Raw genomic sequence first — 18,340 nt, forward strand, 5'->3', positions numbered from 1 at the left:
GAAACATGTATCAAACATCTACAGCATAATGAGACTCCTGAGTATCATCAGGACACTAACATATGACCACAGCTGACAAACATTATTAATATTATTTTAAACTTAAAGTGCTACTGTGATGAAAATTTTTGTTTTTCTTCTCTGCTTTTTTCAACGTCAATACAGTCAATGTGTCCATAATAGCACAATGCATTTGTATTTAGAACGGTGGCAGTGAGATAAATCAGGAAATGCCCAGTCAAAAAATGCTAATAATCTGTCCTCCATTACTCAGTTCGCATTTGAGAAGCCTGCGATACTTTGAAAGCAGTCTTCGCCAAGAGTTGGTTGCTGACATCATATGCGCATCAGTTCATGTAGATTGACAGTGCGAGTTTAATAATCAGTCAAGAAGTGAAATTAAGTTGTTGTCTTCTTCCAGTTCTTCTGGAAGGAAAACAGAGAAAAATTAGCCATGTTGGTTTTGAGCATTGTGCATGTGACATCACATCCCAGGAATTTCAGCTAGACCCAACCCTTTTCCTCGCCCCCGGCCATTTGTGAAGTATGTAATGGCAGACATTGAAAACTGAAAAACTATGTTTAAATAACCAGACTTGCCGTGTGAATTTTTAGATGAAAATTGGCATGGTACCTGTCTAGTATGTATATTTTCAAAATCTGAAGAGTAAAGGACAGGCAAAATTTTTGTCGTAGTAGCACTTTAATAGATGGATTACCAAAAAACTTGCTGTGACCCATTGGCCGACTTTCTGATTATTGTAAAACAAAGTGTACAAAGTTTGTTGGAACTGGACAATCAGGTATAACGTCTGCAGCTCTACCCCCCCCCCCCCCTACCCCACTCCTCCCAAGGGGCTAGAGGAAAAAAAAGCAAGGGAAGATAGGTCCTGTTTCAGGCTTGTCATGTGTACCCCAAAACATGAGATCGTTAGTGATTCTGTTGGTTTTTCAACTGCACTCAAATTGCAGTAGTACATTTATCTGGATGATTCCAAAGGTTGAAAATTTGGATTGTGTCTTTACAATAAAATATGTTTTAGTTTTAATTAGTTAAATAGCATGGTGCACTTTCCCATAAAAAAAAAAAAAATTAAAAGGATACCCTCCAGAGCATTGACTTCAAAGAATGTACCAGTCATTTCACTACAAACGAAAGCCAACTCTGAATCACTACACTGCAATTTAGTTTGTTTGTGTACAAATTAACATTAACAATAAAATTATTTTGACCTCAGAAATGGAAGCGGCCAAGATATGTTCGTCAGCTAAACTTTATCATAAAAATTTAGCAAAATCATTGCAGTGAAACAGCTTTTCAATGAAACAACAACATACCAGGGGGAGGGTGAGGAGGGAACTGATAAATTGACCGGTACCCAAAATCATCTGAAGTAATCATAAGGTTAGCAATCAGAAAGTGTTACAAAAATTAATTTCTATTTCACAATTTAAAACCTCAAAATAGAGTCAATATCAAACCACGTTTAAGCTGCTTGGCAACAAAAAATAAATGGCAAGTGTAAGTCTACACATGTGATTGTCAGTGGAATGAAAAGTGTTCCAGTCCACTGAGTCCAGTCCAGTTAAAATTATGCTCAAAGTTCGGGGAACAAAAGGTCAATTCAATCTACGGTGTGCAAGGCCTTGTTCCACAAGATGGCAGTTCTCGATATTGATAATACTGTAGTGTCATTTCTTCCTAGCTGCAGGAAAAAATTAATCCCCATGATATCGAAATACGACGTGGCCTGGTCACGACTGATTGTTCGTATCAGCTGCCGTCGATCGTTCCCCGAGCTCGAGCGATCGTCCCGTAAATCCTGTCTTGTATCCTTGATTTCTATCAAACATGGTCCTCGGAATTCCTTCCTTGTACTTTAAACTCTGCACATCCGTGGGATCCTCTAGTGCATCAAGCTGCCTCAGAGTTCGTTCCTCTAATGTACTGGGTTTTTCCTTGGCCCATTTTTCGCTATTCCTGACTCGTGTTTCGATGAAATAGCCGACACTTCCCACTACCACTGCAACCGGTAAAACGACGTAGGGGGCATACGTTCGGGCTGCACCCATAATCAGAGGCCAAACCATCACTAAACGAGACGGAAAGCGTCCCTTGAGGCCAGAAAATGTTATTTTGTGGTAAAACCTTTCAAGGAATATTGAAACTTCAGCCAGCCGAACACTTCACTCTTCACCGGTTGCCTCTCAGAGACTTGGGAACTACTTGGGAACTACTAGTTTCTAGTCCAGCTCGGATTGTGTGGTGGCCTGGTGGAAAATGCCGGAATCAAAATGGCGGATGGCTGACTGTTTCAATATTTAATCTTACACGTTGGCGATTGCTCGCTCACTCTACGCTGAACTATGCTAAGAAACAGGATACTTAGTTTTAAGAATCTTATGATTCTTTCAGTTCTTCTAACTTTCTTTGGATTCATGTGGATGGCAAATCAGTGTAGGAAAGGTATGTTCTATCTTCGGTTCTTGTGTCTCGTAGTTTAATATTATATAAGCTTATATCATATATTGGCCCAAGAAAAATTCGCTTCATTTATTGTCATCCTAGGCTAAACAGAAGGGAATTGGATATTAACACTGGTCCACAACTGTAAATTAAAAGATATGTCCTGCACATGTATCCCTCTCTTTTGTAAATTTAAAACTTAAGCCTAAAATATTATTATTGTATACGTAGCTAGTGTGATTTGAATTAGATTTGTTATCAAAACGTTTTTCTAATATACGAAATGAGCAATTGTTGAATTTGTAAATCCCATGATTTTGTATTTCAACTGTATATTGTTATTGTTGTAATACTCTATACCATTTGATTTGTAATGAAATATTTTCTTTTTTTCTTACAGACTCACTAACCACTGGTGATGTGGTGAAAAGAGTGAATTTTATTCATCAGAGTTTGGAGCAAAGAGAGCTTTTTCTGCGAGAAAAAGAAAAAGAAATCAACAAGAGACTGAAGCTCCTTGGTATTACAAAATTTGACAGTGTACAAAAAGGAGACAGCAGTGAAATACCTACAATTTACGTTATTACTCCCACTTACAAAAGACTTACCCAGAAAGCAGACTTGACAAGGCTATCACAAACATTTTTGCATATACCTAAACTTCACTGGATATTAGTGGAAGACTCAAATCAAAAGACAGATCTAGTAATGCGTTTCTTGGCAAACTGTGGGTTGAGTTACACTCACCTTGCCATTAGAACTCCCAAAGAACTTATTACTAAGGAAGGTGACCCTCGATGGTTGAAGGCAAGAGGAGTTGAACAGAGGAACTTGGGCCTTAAATGGATAAGGATGAATTTTAAAGAGGGTATGAGAGGAGTTGTTTATTTTGGAGATGATGACAATACTTATGATTTAAAGATATTTGAACAGGTGAGTAGTTATTAATAATAATAATAATAATAATAATAATAATAATAATAATAATAATAATAATAATAATAATAAGAGCACCGCTGAAGATTGCAGATACCGACTTTGAAATCGATAAACAACTGGCTAGATTTTAGGATGAGAACGAATTTCTTAGTTTTTTCTTTTCCTTTCTTTTCTTAATTTTCGTAATTTTAGTAGTTTTTAATGACCGATATAATCCGCTTATACTTTTAATTGAGAGTAGTTTTTTCGTCATTTAAAGGACAGTATTTTAACTTCCGAACATATTTTTAGTGATGCTGTGATCATATGATTTTTTTGTTACGAATGAGGATACTATTGTAACTTGATGAGATTTTTTTTTTTCCTTTTTCTTCAAAAAAAAAAATATTATTGTGCTTGAAAATAGTCTATTTTTTTAATGGACAAGAATTGTAAATAGGTTTTAATAGCTCTGTTTTCTACTTTTAACTTATAAATAACAATTTCCTTGGAATATTTCAATAAAGTTATTATTATTAAAATAATAATAATAATAATAATAATAATAATAATGTTGATGATGTTGTTGTTGATGATGATGATGATGATGGTAATTTAAGTAATAATTATTATTTGGCAGTCTTTTTTTTTGTTAGTGATGTTGTTTTCAAAACCTCGAAAAGCTTAGGGATATTTATTAAGCTAATTAAAGGTTAAAATGGTTTTGATGTTCATGTTACAAAAATTAATGTTAGGACAACAATTTTTAAAAATCTTTATTGAATGTAATGCTGCACAGCACAACCCATGAAACATGAAATAAAATAACCATGAATAATTGAATAAATAAGCATGAAACTAAAGGGAGAGGAAAAGTAAAACAGTAGTATCTAATAAAATGGTGTGAGGGGGCAGCATATCACAAAGAGACATAACGATGCTACTTTTCCTACACTCATGCAGATGCGTTACACAAAGAAAGTCTCTGTTTGGCCAGTTGGCCTGGTTGGAGGATTAAAATGGGAAGGACCAATCTGCAAAGATGGCTCTGTAGTTAAGTTTTACACTCTTTGGAAACCTGAACGACCAATGCCTTTGGATATGGCAGGGTTTGCCATAAATGCGCAATTAATTATTGACAACCCAGATGCAGAAATGGATACGTTTGCCAGTAGAGGCTACTTGGAGTCCTCTATTGTTAGCAGACTGGCTACGAAAGAGGAGTTTGAGCCACTCGCAAACAACTGTGAACAGGTACAGTCATTTATTCTAATGCTGTCACAACTTATTGAAGTGTTTCCCAGTTAGTGGAAATCTTAGCGGTTAAATAGAAATTACACCATGTTGAAAAAACAAATCTTCCCCCAATTAATAATACATGCTATTGCTTGCACTGAGTGCTAACAAATCAATTCAATTCAATTTTCAATTCAATTTATTTGCCATTAACAAAAAAAATACAACATAAATACATTATAGACGACACACAATATTCTTACTATTACAATATTCATACTTGACTATTTACAATATTAAATGTGTTAAAGGCTAGGAAGCCTATATAGAAGCCGGGGGCTTATTAACTATAGGCTTCCTAGAACTATTGGATAAACCATAGAAGTTAAGGGTACTGATTGAAATTTCCAATTAAATTTTTTTTTTAAAGAAGAAAAAAAAAAAAAAAAAAAAAGGAAAGGAAGAAAAAGGAAGAAAAAGAAGGAAGAAAAAAAAGAGTTGGAGTCTGTGACATTATGAAGTCAGGTTTAATGTTATGAGATGAAGACAGTCACTATAGAGTTTTGTTGTGCAAAATTTTCTGTGCATGTTGTTAAATTCTGTCCTTAAAGAACAAAATAATGTTCAAGAATGCAACGAGATTTGGAGTGGTTATGTAATTTATACACTATGCTGAAGAGAAACAATGTTGATTAGAGTTTCTTGTCTTGGAAACAGTTCAGTCTCGACTGAGTCACGTAGGCGTGGATTTGCAATGTTTCAACCGGTATACTACTGGTCTTCATCAGGCCACAGTGTTGACTGCCTGTGTATCATACATGACAGTAGCACCTTGTTTGTTCACTTGGTAATTGGTGCGTTTTGATTCTTGCTGTGGTTTTCGTGTCATTGATTGGAGAATTTTGATTCTCGTTTCTCAGAGTAGAACCTCTTCCCTCCCTCCGTATACTTTTAATTAAGTAGTAAGATTACTTGTTTGTTTTAAACTAGATTCTTGTGTGGCACACTCAAACAGCCGACCCCAAAATGAAGCAGGAAGATAAGCTGAAGAAGCTGGGACGGGAATCCCCATTGATGGAAGTGTAAATCCGTTAAGTTATGGCTTCTGAAAAGCCTTGCATCAACCTCTGGCGGTCCACCTTATGGCGACAATAGGTCAGATAACAATAGGCAGATAAAAGAACATCAATGAAACAGAGGATCACCACCAAGAACCACCAAGTTTTGGCAATCAAGACGCACCTCATTTTGCAGAAGAAGAGAAACAGGGTGGACTATGTACGGATATGAGAGAGCCAAGTGTTGCATATCTCAGAAGACAGATTAAAAAAAAAAACGTAAGTGGAGCCAGAGATGGCAAGCAACGAGGACCAACCAGTATTTCTTGGCAATCGAGATGCACTTCATTCCACAAAGAAGACAAATAGGGCAGACCATGGACCAAGTAGAGAAGAGCCACCGAAACCAAATGCCAGACAATAGATTTGTCAGCGCTGGTGTAGTTCGAGAAGATAGCCAAGAAGCGGGGGAGGGGTGGGTGGATGGGTATTCTGCGGTATTTGTGGTGAGGTTCTCCTTCCCACTACTTTAAATTCTAACTGTATTTCAGACCAAAGTATGTCATTTTCGGAACGCGTTTTTAGAACCGACCTCCAAAATTCATCCCCGTTTTCCGACCTGTTTGGGCATGAAATGCGTTAAATCACATTTCATCACATCAAATTAATTTATATTTTCGGTTACCATTGTTTCTCTATTTTTTCGTCCTATGGTGAAAGCCATGAAACAGAAATAAAGATATATAGATACTCTATTTTATCTTATGATGATGATGATGATGATGGTGATGATGATAATAATAACAATAATAGTAATAATAATAATAATTTATAAAAGTTATATTGCAAAGTTATCAATAAAATATTTCAGCTGCGCGTTACAACCATCCAATGAGAAGGAAAAATACAAGAGAGAATACATTTAAATTATAAAAAAAAAACTAATTAATATAAAACATGTACACGATATAAGCAAATTAGAACTACAGGGTATGAAACGCCTTCCTGTATAAATGGGTTTTAATGGTCTTCTTAAAGCGACATAAAGAAGTAATATTTCTAATAAAAAGAGGAAAGTTCCCCCCAAATTCAAATGGTAAAATCTGTAACCCTAGCTATTTCAGACCAAATAAGACGCACAGGTAGGAATGCAATCCACATGTCCTTCATAGGGCTTTCATTCCATTTCTATCGCATTACATGGGTGCTACGCGGCTCATACAGTTTGCAGTACTTGAATGTCCCCATTGCCGCGAGTTAAATACCTTTATTTCAGCTCCCAGCTGAACTCGCAGCTCAGTGGGTTAGAGCGCTCGTAATCTACTCCAGTGGTCGTGGGTTCAAATCCCGTCAAAGTCAAAGATTTTTCTTTGACCTCGGCAATCCACATTTCCTTCACAGGGATAGCAAGCAGTCCCCACAGCACTCAATAAAAATACTTTCATTCCATTTCAGGTACGAATGTACTTCGGTTACAACCCTTATGCTAATGTTAGGTCTATTGATCGTGTCCCCATCGTAGTCCGGCAAAATGAATCCGAGGCCCTCTCCACACGTATGCATTTCCTTTGATTTTTTCTCAGTATAGAAGTATGTGTTTTCATTTGTTTTGCCGTCCAAACGTATTAACGCCGTCGCTTTCGAGACCCTTTGTTTTTGCGGTCCACACGTGAACGATAAATCTCCTTTTTAAAACATGTCTTCTTTCCACAGCGTCGCATTCCCTGAGGGACAGGCCAATAACATTTTTGGTTTTCCAGATGCAACCGAAATATTTGTTCCCTCGTGTGTAACATTCATGTACACGATGAATTCCAAATACGTCATCCCACCGGCATGATCCCAGTGGGATTTAAACGTGAGGCATAAGATTTTGCTGCCAGTTACAAATTTGCATTAGACACTGCTTCGTTGAGAACGGAAAGACAGAAAAATGTACGAAAATAGTTTTCGTGGGCTTCTCATGGCTCGACCTTGCCAAGATAACTCGAAGAATGGATTGTATTGGAGTCTTTTGAGGGAAACAGAGGCAGGGAAGTTAACGGTTGAAACTCAAAAAAGGAAGACGTGATATACTGAACACGTGGAGGTATGATAATGTCGGATAGCGTGTTTTTTCTTGTTGGTTACGACCGCGTTAGTTCTGTAAAATGATCGATAAAAACTATTTCGCTTTAATGGAACTATGTTCATCCACTGTCCACTTCGGGTAATTTTATTATCTTTTTAGGGCCCTTTTGGAGACTGTTACAAAGCAGTCACGACGGTAACGCCAACGAAAACGTCGTTTGAATGGAAATTACTTTACTTCATATGTACTACTTTGTCATTCTCTCAACTCGTTCAACTTCTATAGAAGCGACGAACCACCCTCGGAACCAAATTGGTAGGAGGGGCGTTCAAGTTAAGAAAGAGAATGAAAATCGTCTGTCGTGTGTTCCCCTTCTCCGCAAAACCTTGAATTTGTTTATTTTACTTTCTTGTTTTGCAGAGGACGGCAAAGAAATGTACCAAAATTTAAAACTCTCGTGCAGAGCGATTGTTTTCTGCTCATTAAGCCTTTAGTTTTGTGTCGTTGTTGGCGTTGCTTCAGGTCCCTAATCAAAGCCACCACCAGCTCTTCCTTTTTTTTTGGGGGGGGGGGGGGGGTATTGCATATATTCCTCCAAAAAGAACAGAGAAAACGGAGCTAGTTGAAAATAATTCAGGGTATTCTCTGGATAGCAACAAATCCACTAAATAAAGTTATTCGCTCTTTGATTAAGTGGCTCCTCATCCACATCTGTTAATTAAGTAGAAAATGACACCAGAATTCTTCATTTGACTTGATGTAATCTTTGTTTTATTAATACTTCTGTCAACAACCAGGTGCATGACTATCTAATTTTGTTTTGTCCATTTGTGGTGGATAATATTAAATCTCGTGTTCTTTCATTTGAACGATTCATTTGCCTTTGCTATGGAGATTTTACTCCATCCGGGAATTTAGGACCTCTATCTGGGATGTTGTCACGTGATTAAAGTGAGGTCCAAATGCTGCCTGTCGATCTGCTTCATTGTAATGTGGCACGTCAGACAAGGTCGAATTCACTGAAACAAGAAGGCATTTATTGATAGCTATACTGTAGTCGGGTAATACAATACGTCCATGGGCGGAGAAAAGAAAATAACTTATGCAGTCATTATAGCATTGTGTTAAAATGCAAACGGCAAACACCAGTCTGCCGTGTTATACGATTTTTTTTTTGTGTACTCATCTACTAAACTAACTTAATTAAGGCTAAAAAAAAGTCGTGCTTGCATTCAAATAGAAAACGACAGCAAGCTGAATTGGAAAAATGGCGGACCGAAAACTCATCACCACTGCCCCACCAGGGAAGTATTCGGGTAGTTTTGTGGGTAGGTATGTGAGGCTCGAACCCCAATTTAACAACCTCGCTCCTAGCGCTTTCCCCTTGCAAATCCTAATTTACCATGGAAAAGACCTGAGAACGAGGTTGCCCGTTGGAAAAGGCTTGGCACCCCATTCTAAAACTAGGCACTTTTTTTAATATCCAGTTCTAGAAATTTACTTAATTTCACAAACCCCCTTTTAGAAATAGTTATTGTTTTGTTTGTTTGACTGATCATTAGCATCCGACATATTAAATACTGCAGTCGTGCTGAATTATCTGACATTTTTATGCCTGTTTACTGCATCGGTCAGTTGTCCCCATTTTTGTTTTATTTTAACTACAGTCTGTATGTTATACGTTCTACAAATTAAAACTGCCGAACATGGATACCCCGTTGGGTGGCACATAACTGTATACGTCTTGTGAGGGAGTACCGGCTTCGCACCCCCTTCCCCTAACCCCCGGGCTTCTAACGTTTGTGTTTACCTTAGAGGTGATGTGAAATCCCCACGGTCACAGTCGTGATTTTCTTTGTTTTCCCTTGATGAATTATTAACGAGTTTGAGAAGGGGATGGAAAAAGTGAAAGCGGTAAATGGTTGCCTGTTCAATCTACAGACCTCCCAGCAACAGCAAATTGTTGATTACAAATCTTCCCAAGTATAAAGGGAAGGATTCTAACTGGGGTGAACTTCTCCATGATCATAGACATGTGATCATGTCGATCAGAGATATATAAAGGCCTCACCTCTGCACGCGTCGTCCCGAATACTCGAGTATAAGTCATTGAGCCGATTGAAATCTGCAGTTAGTGTGTATTTCTCTTCTGGCTTAGAAGCAATCGCTTTTAGCTGATCGATGTCATAGTTTCGTCCAACGCCAATCGCAAACACTGTGACGTTAGCACCGTGCAACTCTTCAGATGGCGCCTCAACTTTATCAGTTGATTTACCTGAGAAAGAAAAAACGGTCAGTGAAGATTCCGATTTTGACCGTTTTAATCCCATTTTCCCGAAAAAAGGGCCTCTTCATATGATCCCGGTTACCGGGATGGCTCGGTAAGCGGGATGAATTTTGCAGTCCGTTCATATGGGAAATTTCATCCCGGTTACCGAGATGAAAAGTGGTGACGCGGTCAATCGAGCGTGACATTTACCGAACAAGCCCGGCAAGAATTTTTCATTTTTATAGGTTCTACAAACCTCAAAAGTATTATATCTTTATCTCTACTACGAAAAGGAATTATTTTGAACTAGAAAATCTCAGAAATGAGCCGTAATAATCAAATATATCCGTTATAAGACGCGAATGTTTGGTTATAGACTTCATCCCGATAACCGGGATACCGTGTTCATATGAGAAAATTTTCGTCCCGGACTCCCGAGATCTCGGTCGCTGAAGCCGAGATCTCGGTAACCGGGCTGGCCCGCCTTCTCATATGAACACATCGATTTTTTTCACAAAAGAAATAGGAATGAGGCGAGATCTCGGTAAGCGGGCTAGCCCGGTTAACCGGGATCATATGAAGAGGCCCTTAAGGTGGTCGTGTTTTTTCGTCAAAACTGAAACTTTCCAACCCCATGTTAATGCAATCTTTATTCATCTTCCTTTCATTTAAAATCAACTTTCGACACAAGTTTACACCATAAATGGGAAATAATAAAAAAAATTCCTGAAGAGGCGAGCATTTTTACCATGGCAACGCGCATAGTTATGGTTGTTGGGAATATTGTCCACGAACTACATTATGACAGTTCAATACTGTAATCCATTCAACATTGAACGTTTCAAACACGTTTAAGAGCGGCTGACTGAGAATATCGAGAACTCGCGGTCAAAACTGAAATTTCGGATTTCCTCATATTTTGTCAGAAGAATGCCTTTATAGAACTATTTACGAAAATAACAATAAAACTTTCCAAAGATTTTTCGTTTTCGAGAATTCCGGCATAATGTGAAATGCCGTGATCACGTCGCAGCCGACGTTAAATTTTGATGAGATTTGGTGCATTTTCAAATCGCTCGGGAAGGAAGACGGCTTAGCGCATTAAAACGATCTTTTGAGGTTAAGTTAGGCATCCTTCTAAGAATACGGTCTTATGAAAATATTGCTGGAGGATTCTTATTTACATGCAGTTTTCAAAGTCCGAAGAATCCTATTTTTAGCATTTTTGTTGACACTTGAAATTGTGGAAACTTTGCGGACAAAATACCTTTCCTGGTACATCGAAATTTACAATGAAAGTTACACTAAAGAAAAGCTCTATTCTTGTGCTGCAACATATAAAAAATTCAGCTTGGGTAATTTAAAAGCCAGCCTTTGACGGAATAAAACACAGAGGGAATTTTTTACATATTTTTTCAAAAAATTCCAGTGGTCACGCAAGGACAAGATGACATGTTTCAATAAATTGTTGTCTGTATGTTATTTTTACCGGAGAATTATAAAATTCTTGTTCCAAAACTAAATCTAATGATCTAATAAGTTTTGTATTGTTTTATATACCTTAAAAAGTCTAACTAGGGAGTGAGATGTAACCCCAAATTTGAAAAGGTCAAAGTGTCATGTCACCTTTCTGCTCGTCCAGATCTCAACCAATTTTTTTCATTGCCACATGGTGCATCTAGAACCAAGTATTTATGGTATATCTTACTAAATATGAACTTGTTTCAATAATAAAACTATAATTACAGGCGGTTAAAATCACTTTTGGGTTTGTGAAGCTGTGCAAAGCAGGCACGTTTTCTAGATCACAGCCTGTCCACAACATGCCGACTGTTGAACTCCCATGACATGTGAACACTTGAAAATGGGGAAATATTTCGAGGCAAAATCTTGTCCTGGTACATGGAAACTTACAATAACAGGTATCCTATAGGAACGATCTGTTACTTTACTGCAACATGTAAGAAATCTAGTTTGGGTATAACGTTTATAGTCAAGTGTTAACAAAATTTTTTTGTGTATTTTCTTCGAACCGATATCGCACTGGTCACGCAAGTACCTGTTAACACATTTGAAATACATTTAGTTTGTATAATATATTTTCCCGAGAGAATGACAAAGTTATCGATACAATACAAATTGTAATACTCTAAACAGTTTTTCGTTGCTGAATATTCCTATACAAAAAATTATTCACAGTCAGAGTGAGTGATAACTAATGCCACAGCAAAATTCGTAAAGGCCGATTGCCGTGGCATGTTTTCCGATAACGCAACGTCAGAATGATCGACAAAATTCATTATTGTACTTCACGCAACTAGTACGTTTTTCACTAAACAGAAGAGTGACAATTTGCTCAGTTCTTAAATGAAGCTGTACGAAACAGCGACATTTTCTACCTCACAGTCGATAGCTAGGGTTAATGACTTATTGACATGTTTACGTTTTTATAACTACAGTGTAGTATCCGAGTTGTATTTACCTGCCACCGCTGATATGAGATAAAATTCCATTTTACCGGCGCTTTGGCATATTTTCGAGTAGCAGGTTTCATCTACACGTGGTATTGCTCACTGAAGATGAAACTTCCATCAAACAAACGTTGCGGTATTTTCATCTTTTTCGCAGGGGTTCAACACTAACCCGTCTAGTCTGTTTGTCTGTCTGCCTGTCAATAAACGACCTTTATCTTAGCTAATTAAACAGCATTTTCTGAGTCTTTCTGAGTATTTTCTTCCATAGTAAAGAAAATAACATTGATTTAAAGCTGGTTACAACGCATTCAACTTGTTAATAGATACACAAGTTTGCTGAAAATAATCCCTAGATCCCAGGCGCTTGATTTTTCCAACCGGCCCTCAAAAAATCTTGAGTGAATATGGCATTTAAAAAAGAGGACAATGAATGTAGTTAATACGGGGAGAAGAGAAAGGGGGGGAACTATTGTTTTATCTAAGAGAAGGGTACCATGTGGTATAGAGACACAATACTCTGGTCTTAGAAGGAAAGGTGACTGATAAAACTTAAACTAAAAAAGAGGAAATAATATTAAAAAACCGCAATGGTCTCAGCAATCATTCTATCGCTGTGGCTACTTTAACTAGTTGAACGAATTTTGAATCTCCTTCAGTACACACATACCCTTGCACGTAAAAGGTATTCAACAATAATCCGAAGTATTTACGCACTACAGATGTCATTTAATAGTAACTGCAGGTTTCTCATGCTCACAAAAAAAGCAAAGCAACATGCCGTACCTCTAAGGCCTTTATTCGATTCACCATAATAATGATGATGATGATGATAATAGCGATGGTGTGATGATGATGATGATGATGATGATGATGATGATGATGATGATAATGATGATGATTATTTTAGGGCTTATTGAGGCGGAAGAAGAAATACAGTTTCTAATATCGAGCAAACCACTCCAAACCAAGAACGCACATTGCTATTTATAACCATTTTGCGTCATTGTTTATAAATAGCAAGTTTAAAATAGCTATGTACACAGTGATGGCCGTAATATGCAAACAACCTTGGTTATTTTCTGGTGCTCTTCTATCCGGATCGGACTGAGAAGGGTGGACTATTGCTTGCATTAATGGGGATGGTTCATTAAATGCCTATTTTGCAGGCATTGGAACGGTAAGTGCTCATTTAAATATATTATAGCCGTGTAGCTGTTGAAGTTAAGGCCAGCCTTGCACTAAAGTGAAAGCATGATTTTCTCTACCGGCTCTGATATCTCAGTTCTGTTTATGACATATAGTCTAGGACGCGCAAATTGAAAACACAGATACCTTGTTCTTCAGCTTTTAGAATTCTCGTCTTCGCTTGTCCAGCTCAATCTAGTGCCTGTCACGACATTTTATTGACAGTGAGGATGGGATGCAACTTTGACAAACCTAGGATTTTTGAAAACTCGGACTGCAACTTTTGCGCAACTTTACTCAACCAAAGGTGTCTTTCACGCAAGTCGATTAGTAATTTAATGAGACATTATCGTCTGTTGGGGGTTTCAGATACACTTTGATATGAAATATTTACTGATTTTGTTTCGTATCCTTCGCATTGTTGACGCTGGCGTACCGAGGAAAGCGTGACATACCACCTGAACGTTTCATTTTTTTCGTTTGCGAAAATAGGAATGAAATTAATTTTTATACGGATAAACCCATCAACAGATGAGAGTTTGTTTCCGAATAACAACTTAGTTTTATTCCACCAGAAATGAAACATAAACAATAAATTCATTTTAAACTTATTAACTTGTTCTTGCGTGACCACTGCCATTTTTGAAAAAAAAGTTATTAAAATTCCCTATGTGTTTACTTCCGTCAACGCTTGGATTTTAAATTACCCAAGCTGGATTTTTTATATATTGCAGTACATGTATAGAGCTTTCCTAAAGTATAATACTTGCTACAAATTTCGATGTACCAGGACACGATATTTGTCCGCAAAGTTTCTACATTTTCCAGTGTTAGCGAAGATACTGAAAATAGGAATCTTCGGACTTTGAAAACTGCATGTAAATAAGAATCCTCCAGCAATATTTTCATAAGACCGTATTTTTAGAAGGATGCCTAACTTAACTTCAAAAGATCGTTTTAATACGCTAAGCCGTCTTCCTTCCCGAGCGATTTAAAAATGCACCAAATCTCGCCAAAATTTAACGTCGGCTGCGACGTGATCACGGCATTTCACATTATGCCGGAATTCTCGAAAACGAAAAATCTTTGGAAAGTTTTATTGTTATTTTCGTAAATAGTTCTATAAAGGGATTCTTCTGACAAAATATGAGGAAATCTGAAATTTCAGTTTTGACCGCGAGTTCTCGATATTCTCAGGCAGCCGCTCTTAAGACGCGTTAACGGTGCGTTTAAAACGTGTTTTGGACGCCTTTAAGCCGCGTTTTAAACGCGTTTCAAACAAATTTAACGTGATAAATGCGTGTAACTTGCATTTGAATGGGCTTAGCTTGCGTTTCAGGCGCGTCAAAGATCTAAAATTCGTCTAACTTCCATCTTAAATGCGCGTTTGAAATATCGGGTCCACAACACCTGCGATTCGTTTTCATTTCACAAAAAACACTCAAGAATCCATCGACCACCTTTTCAGTAAATACGGTTGATTTTGCCTTCACTACACAACCGAACACACACAAACTTGTGAGGCAATGGGCGCATATGCATCGGTCAGCCAGCCCATGGTTTTATTGACACATCAATAAAATAAGATATACAAACTACAAGCTGTTACAAGCACCATAGCCGGACACGTAAACCCGAAAACCCCGTAGGGAAAATAGGGACCGTGTACCCCCGACCAATGCTATGGCGCAACCTTTGGGGTTTTAAGGTTAAGAAATTACAATAAAACACCAAATAAAAAAACTGAATAACAAATTATGGTCTGGCGAAATAACAATAAAACAATGAAAACAGAAAATACAAACTGAAATCAAACAAACTGATGCAACGCCGATGGAGGCTGACCGTAGAATGTCACAAGTTACACAACAGACTCTATTTCAAATCCCCTAACCATGAAACCTCACGCGCTACACTAGCACCCAGTTCTCTGTTCCGTGTCGGCAAAATATTAATTTATGCCAATGCTTATCACAAATTACATTTTGCCACTGCACTGAGCATTTTGAACGCGCTTCGAAAGCGATTCAAAGGTGATCTGAACGCGTTTCGAACGCGATTAAAACGCGTTTTGAACGCGTTTCAAACGCGTGCTGAACACGTTTTGAACGCGTCTTATACTTGTTTTGAACGAGTCTTAAACGCGTTTTAAACGTTTTTTCAAACAGGTATTGAACGCGTTTCAAAAGCGTTCATATTTTGCAGTTAACTATCATTGAGCGACGAAACTGATTTTCATGCTGGCATTAAAGGTATCGATGCTACTGTCACGGAACGCTGCTTCGGCGGGTAACGTTGTTCAATGTTGGTGTCCTAGTATACTACAACACCATTCAATAATTTTGATTGTTCTCATTGTAAAAGGCAAACCTCGTTCCCAGGGTCTCTCCTCTTCCCCTGGCCCGCAAGGGAACGGGAAGAGTTCAGACCCTGGGAACGAGGTTGGTGAATGGCGTGCATGTACGTTTACGAAAGGTATACTCATAGAAAAGAAAGATGGAAGAGAAATTTCTCTTCCTTCTCTTCCACTCCTTACAAGTACGATCGAGTGTAGAAATTACACTTAATCTGGTTTCTGTTGCGCCCACTTTAATGTTATTTTTGCATGATTTAATTAGTCTTCCCTACATCCAAAACTGTAGCCTGCTTAATCTGAACCTATTTGTTTTTAATTTTTCAGCAATTTTACCTTGATTCAAAAAGTGTATTTATTATATAAACAGGAGTGTTTTACTGGAGCATACACCACTTGTAAAATTCATATAAACTACATCCGGGACCCGAGTGGCGTATTTTCCATATCCTCGCTAGTGAGGATATCGATGACATCATTTCCCGCTTTTTCACGGTTGCTTGTGCAAACTGTCGGCGAAAAAGGCGAGCGATAGATTTGCCCGTATAATAAAAAGAAAACTATACGGTGGCTGGAAGACATGAATTTCATTTTCTCGTGTTGAAACGGCAATATTTTACTCACTCGCTGCGTTCGTTGGTAATTAATTGTTTTTATACTACTCGATAATAAAATTCATATCTCCACGCCGCCGTGTAATATCCTCTATTTACCATCCGTCATCACAATCAGCACACGCGGAATGCCTTCGCGTCCTGTCTTGTCGAACAGCTCGGTCTTGGCGTACGCTAAGGCTTTTCCGGTCAATGTCCCGCCTTTCAGGTAGGGCGCGGCCTCGATTGCCTTCATCATTGATTCCGAGTCGTAGAACTGTTGAAAGTTGAAGAGTGTTTTTCGCTGACGAATAAGGAAACAAAAAGAAAAGACGACATCATTATGCAGGCCTAGTAATTGCCGGAGATCCTCGATGGGCTTTGTAAATTAAGCATCAATCGAACAAAACTGAAAAAGGGAGTGAAAACTTATATGAAATGATTATTTTGGGAATTGATAGAACAAATTGCAGATAAAAGATGCGAGGAGGAAGCCCTTATGTTGTGAGCCGAGTTTAGTCTACAGACTAGCCTCGACGTTAGCCAACTGGTTTGCGAGCTTCAGACCTGAAAAATAAACAAACAAGCAACAACAACGACAACAACAACAACAAAAGAAGGACTCAAAACCCGGAACTGCCGGTGTAGGTGATATTTTTAAACAAAAGCAACAAACAAACAAACTAAAGGCTCAAATCCAGGCCTCCCGATAAAGAGGGTATTATCAAGCTATCTGAATAAAAAAAAACAAACAAACTGATGACCAGTAAATTGAAACCGTAGATTACGAGTAACTGAATGCGGGTATCAGGTGTAATGATCAAACAACCGTGTAAACAGCTGATTAATTAAAGAATCGTTATATAATTAAATAATAAAAGAGATGCTGTCTCTTAATTTTAGAAATAAAACATGCGAGCAGCTGCAAAGTACCTATTAGCTGTCCACTTAATTGCTTCCAAAACTGGTTTACTTACAACGTATTAATGTTACCAGTACCGCAAGCCTTTTCTTTTTCTTTTTTTGTTTTTTTTGTTGTGCTAACTTCATTCAAACATCCAGATCTCTTGTATGGCACTTCTCATGAAAGTCTAACCGTTTTGCTGCGTAATGAAAGCCCCAAAATATGTCTATCCGGATCTTTGAAAATGGGCCCGCAATCAATCAATCAATCAATCAATCAATCAATCAATCAATCAATCAATCAATCAATCAATCAATCAATCAATCAATCAATCAATCAATCAATCAATCAATCAATTAATCAATCAATCAATCAATCAACCAATCAATTTAATTACCCTCGGCAGTGTTTATAGCACAAGTGCTAGTAGGGCCGAGCATTAAACTTCATAAAGAAATAATACAAATTGAAATAACATGGTTAAAAATCCCAACTTGCAGGAGGCAGACCAGCTGGCTATTTACAAGCGCGGCCGAGGAGTTGAACTTAGGGCTACCGAGACACAACTCCAACCAATCAATCAATCAATCAATCAATCAATCAATCAATCAATCAATCAATCAATCAATCAATCAATTTTTGGCTGATTACAATGGACCACAAGTAGCGGGCAGTGGTGGAGGAAAAGAAATATACAATATATTGAAGAGACTTATTTAAAACACGCTAGAGGAAATGAATTAGTACAATATCAGAGATATAAAGAAAGAAATTAAATTTTATAAAATTAAAAAAATGCGTAAAAAATTATG

General features: G+C 37.7%; 4 protein-coding genes across 4 annotated transcripts in view; 2 read left to right on the forward strand and 2 right to left on the reverse strand.

Annotated features, from left to right (window-relative positions):
• Positions 1-1,256: 1,256 nt before the first annotated feature.
• Positions 1,257-2,198, reverse strand: LOC146465981 (small integral membrane protein 12-like). The gene has a single exon (XM_085127925.1). The coding sequence runs from the start codon at positions 2,089-2,091 to the stop codon at positions 1,756-1,758; it is 336 nt and encodes a 111-aa protein (XP_084984051.1). The 5' UTR covers positions 2,092-2,198; the 3' UTR covers positions 1,257-1,755.
• Positions 2,199-2,259: 61 nt separating this feature from the next.
• LOC146465982 (galactosylgalactosylxylosylprotein 3-beta-glucuronosyltransferase 3-like) lies at positions 2,260-6,760 on the forward strand. Its single transcript, XM_085127923.1, has 4 exons — positions 2,260-2,467; positions 2,868-3,400; positions 4,349-4,639; positions 5,612-6,760. The coding sequence occupies exons 1-4, from the start codon at positions 2,368-2,370 to the stop codon at positions 5,705-5,707; spliced, it is 1,020 nt and encodes a 339-aa protein (XP_084984049.1). The 5' UTR covers positions 2,260-2,367; the 3' UTR covers positions 5,708-6,760.
• Positions 6,761-8,504: 1,744 nt separating this feature from the next.
• The window catches only part of LOC146465983 (cochlin-like), a 14,129-nt gene continuing 4,293 nt past the window's right edge, over positions 8,505-18,340 (reverse strand). The window contains exons 7-9 of the mRNA XM_085128129.1: positions 16,745-16,928; positions 9,822-10,025; positions 8,505-8,769 (exon numbers count right to left, since the gene is read on the reverse strand). Coding sequence (XP_084984255.1) covers positions 8,648-8,769; positions 9,822-10,025; positions 16,745-16,928 — 510 coding nt within the window. The 3' untranslated portion in view covers positions 8,505-8,647. The remainder of the gene's footprint in view (positions 8,770-9,821; positions 10,026-16,744; positions 16,929-18,340) is intronic.
• The window catches only part of LOC146465984 (neuropeptide SIFamide receptor-like), a 27,869-nt gene continuing 23,000 nt past the window's right edge, over positions 13,472-18,340 (forward strand). The window contains exon 1 of the mRNA XM_085128126.1: positions 13,472-13,670. The gene's annotated coding sequence lies outside the window, so the exon portion shown is untranslated. The remainder of the gene's footprint in view (positions 13,671-18,340) is intronic.

The sequence above is a fragment of the Pavona decussata genome, unplaced genomic scaffold, assembly GCF_977016875.1.
Source record: "Pavona decussata unplaced genomic scaffold, jaPavDecu1.1 SCAFFOLD_155, whole genome shotgun sequence".
NCBI classification, from domain to species: Eukaryota; Metazoa; Cnidaria; class Anthozoa; order Scleractinia; family Agariciidae; genus Pavona; species Pavona decussata.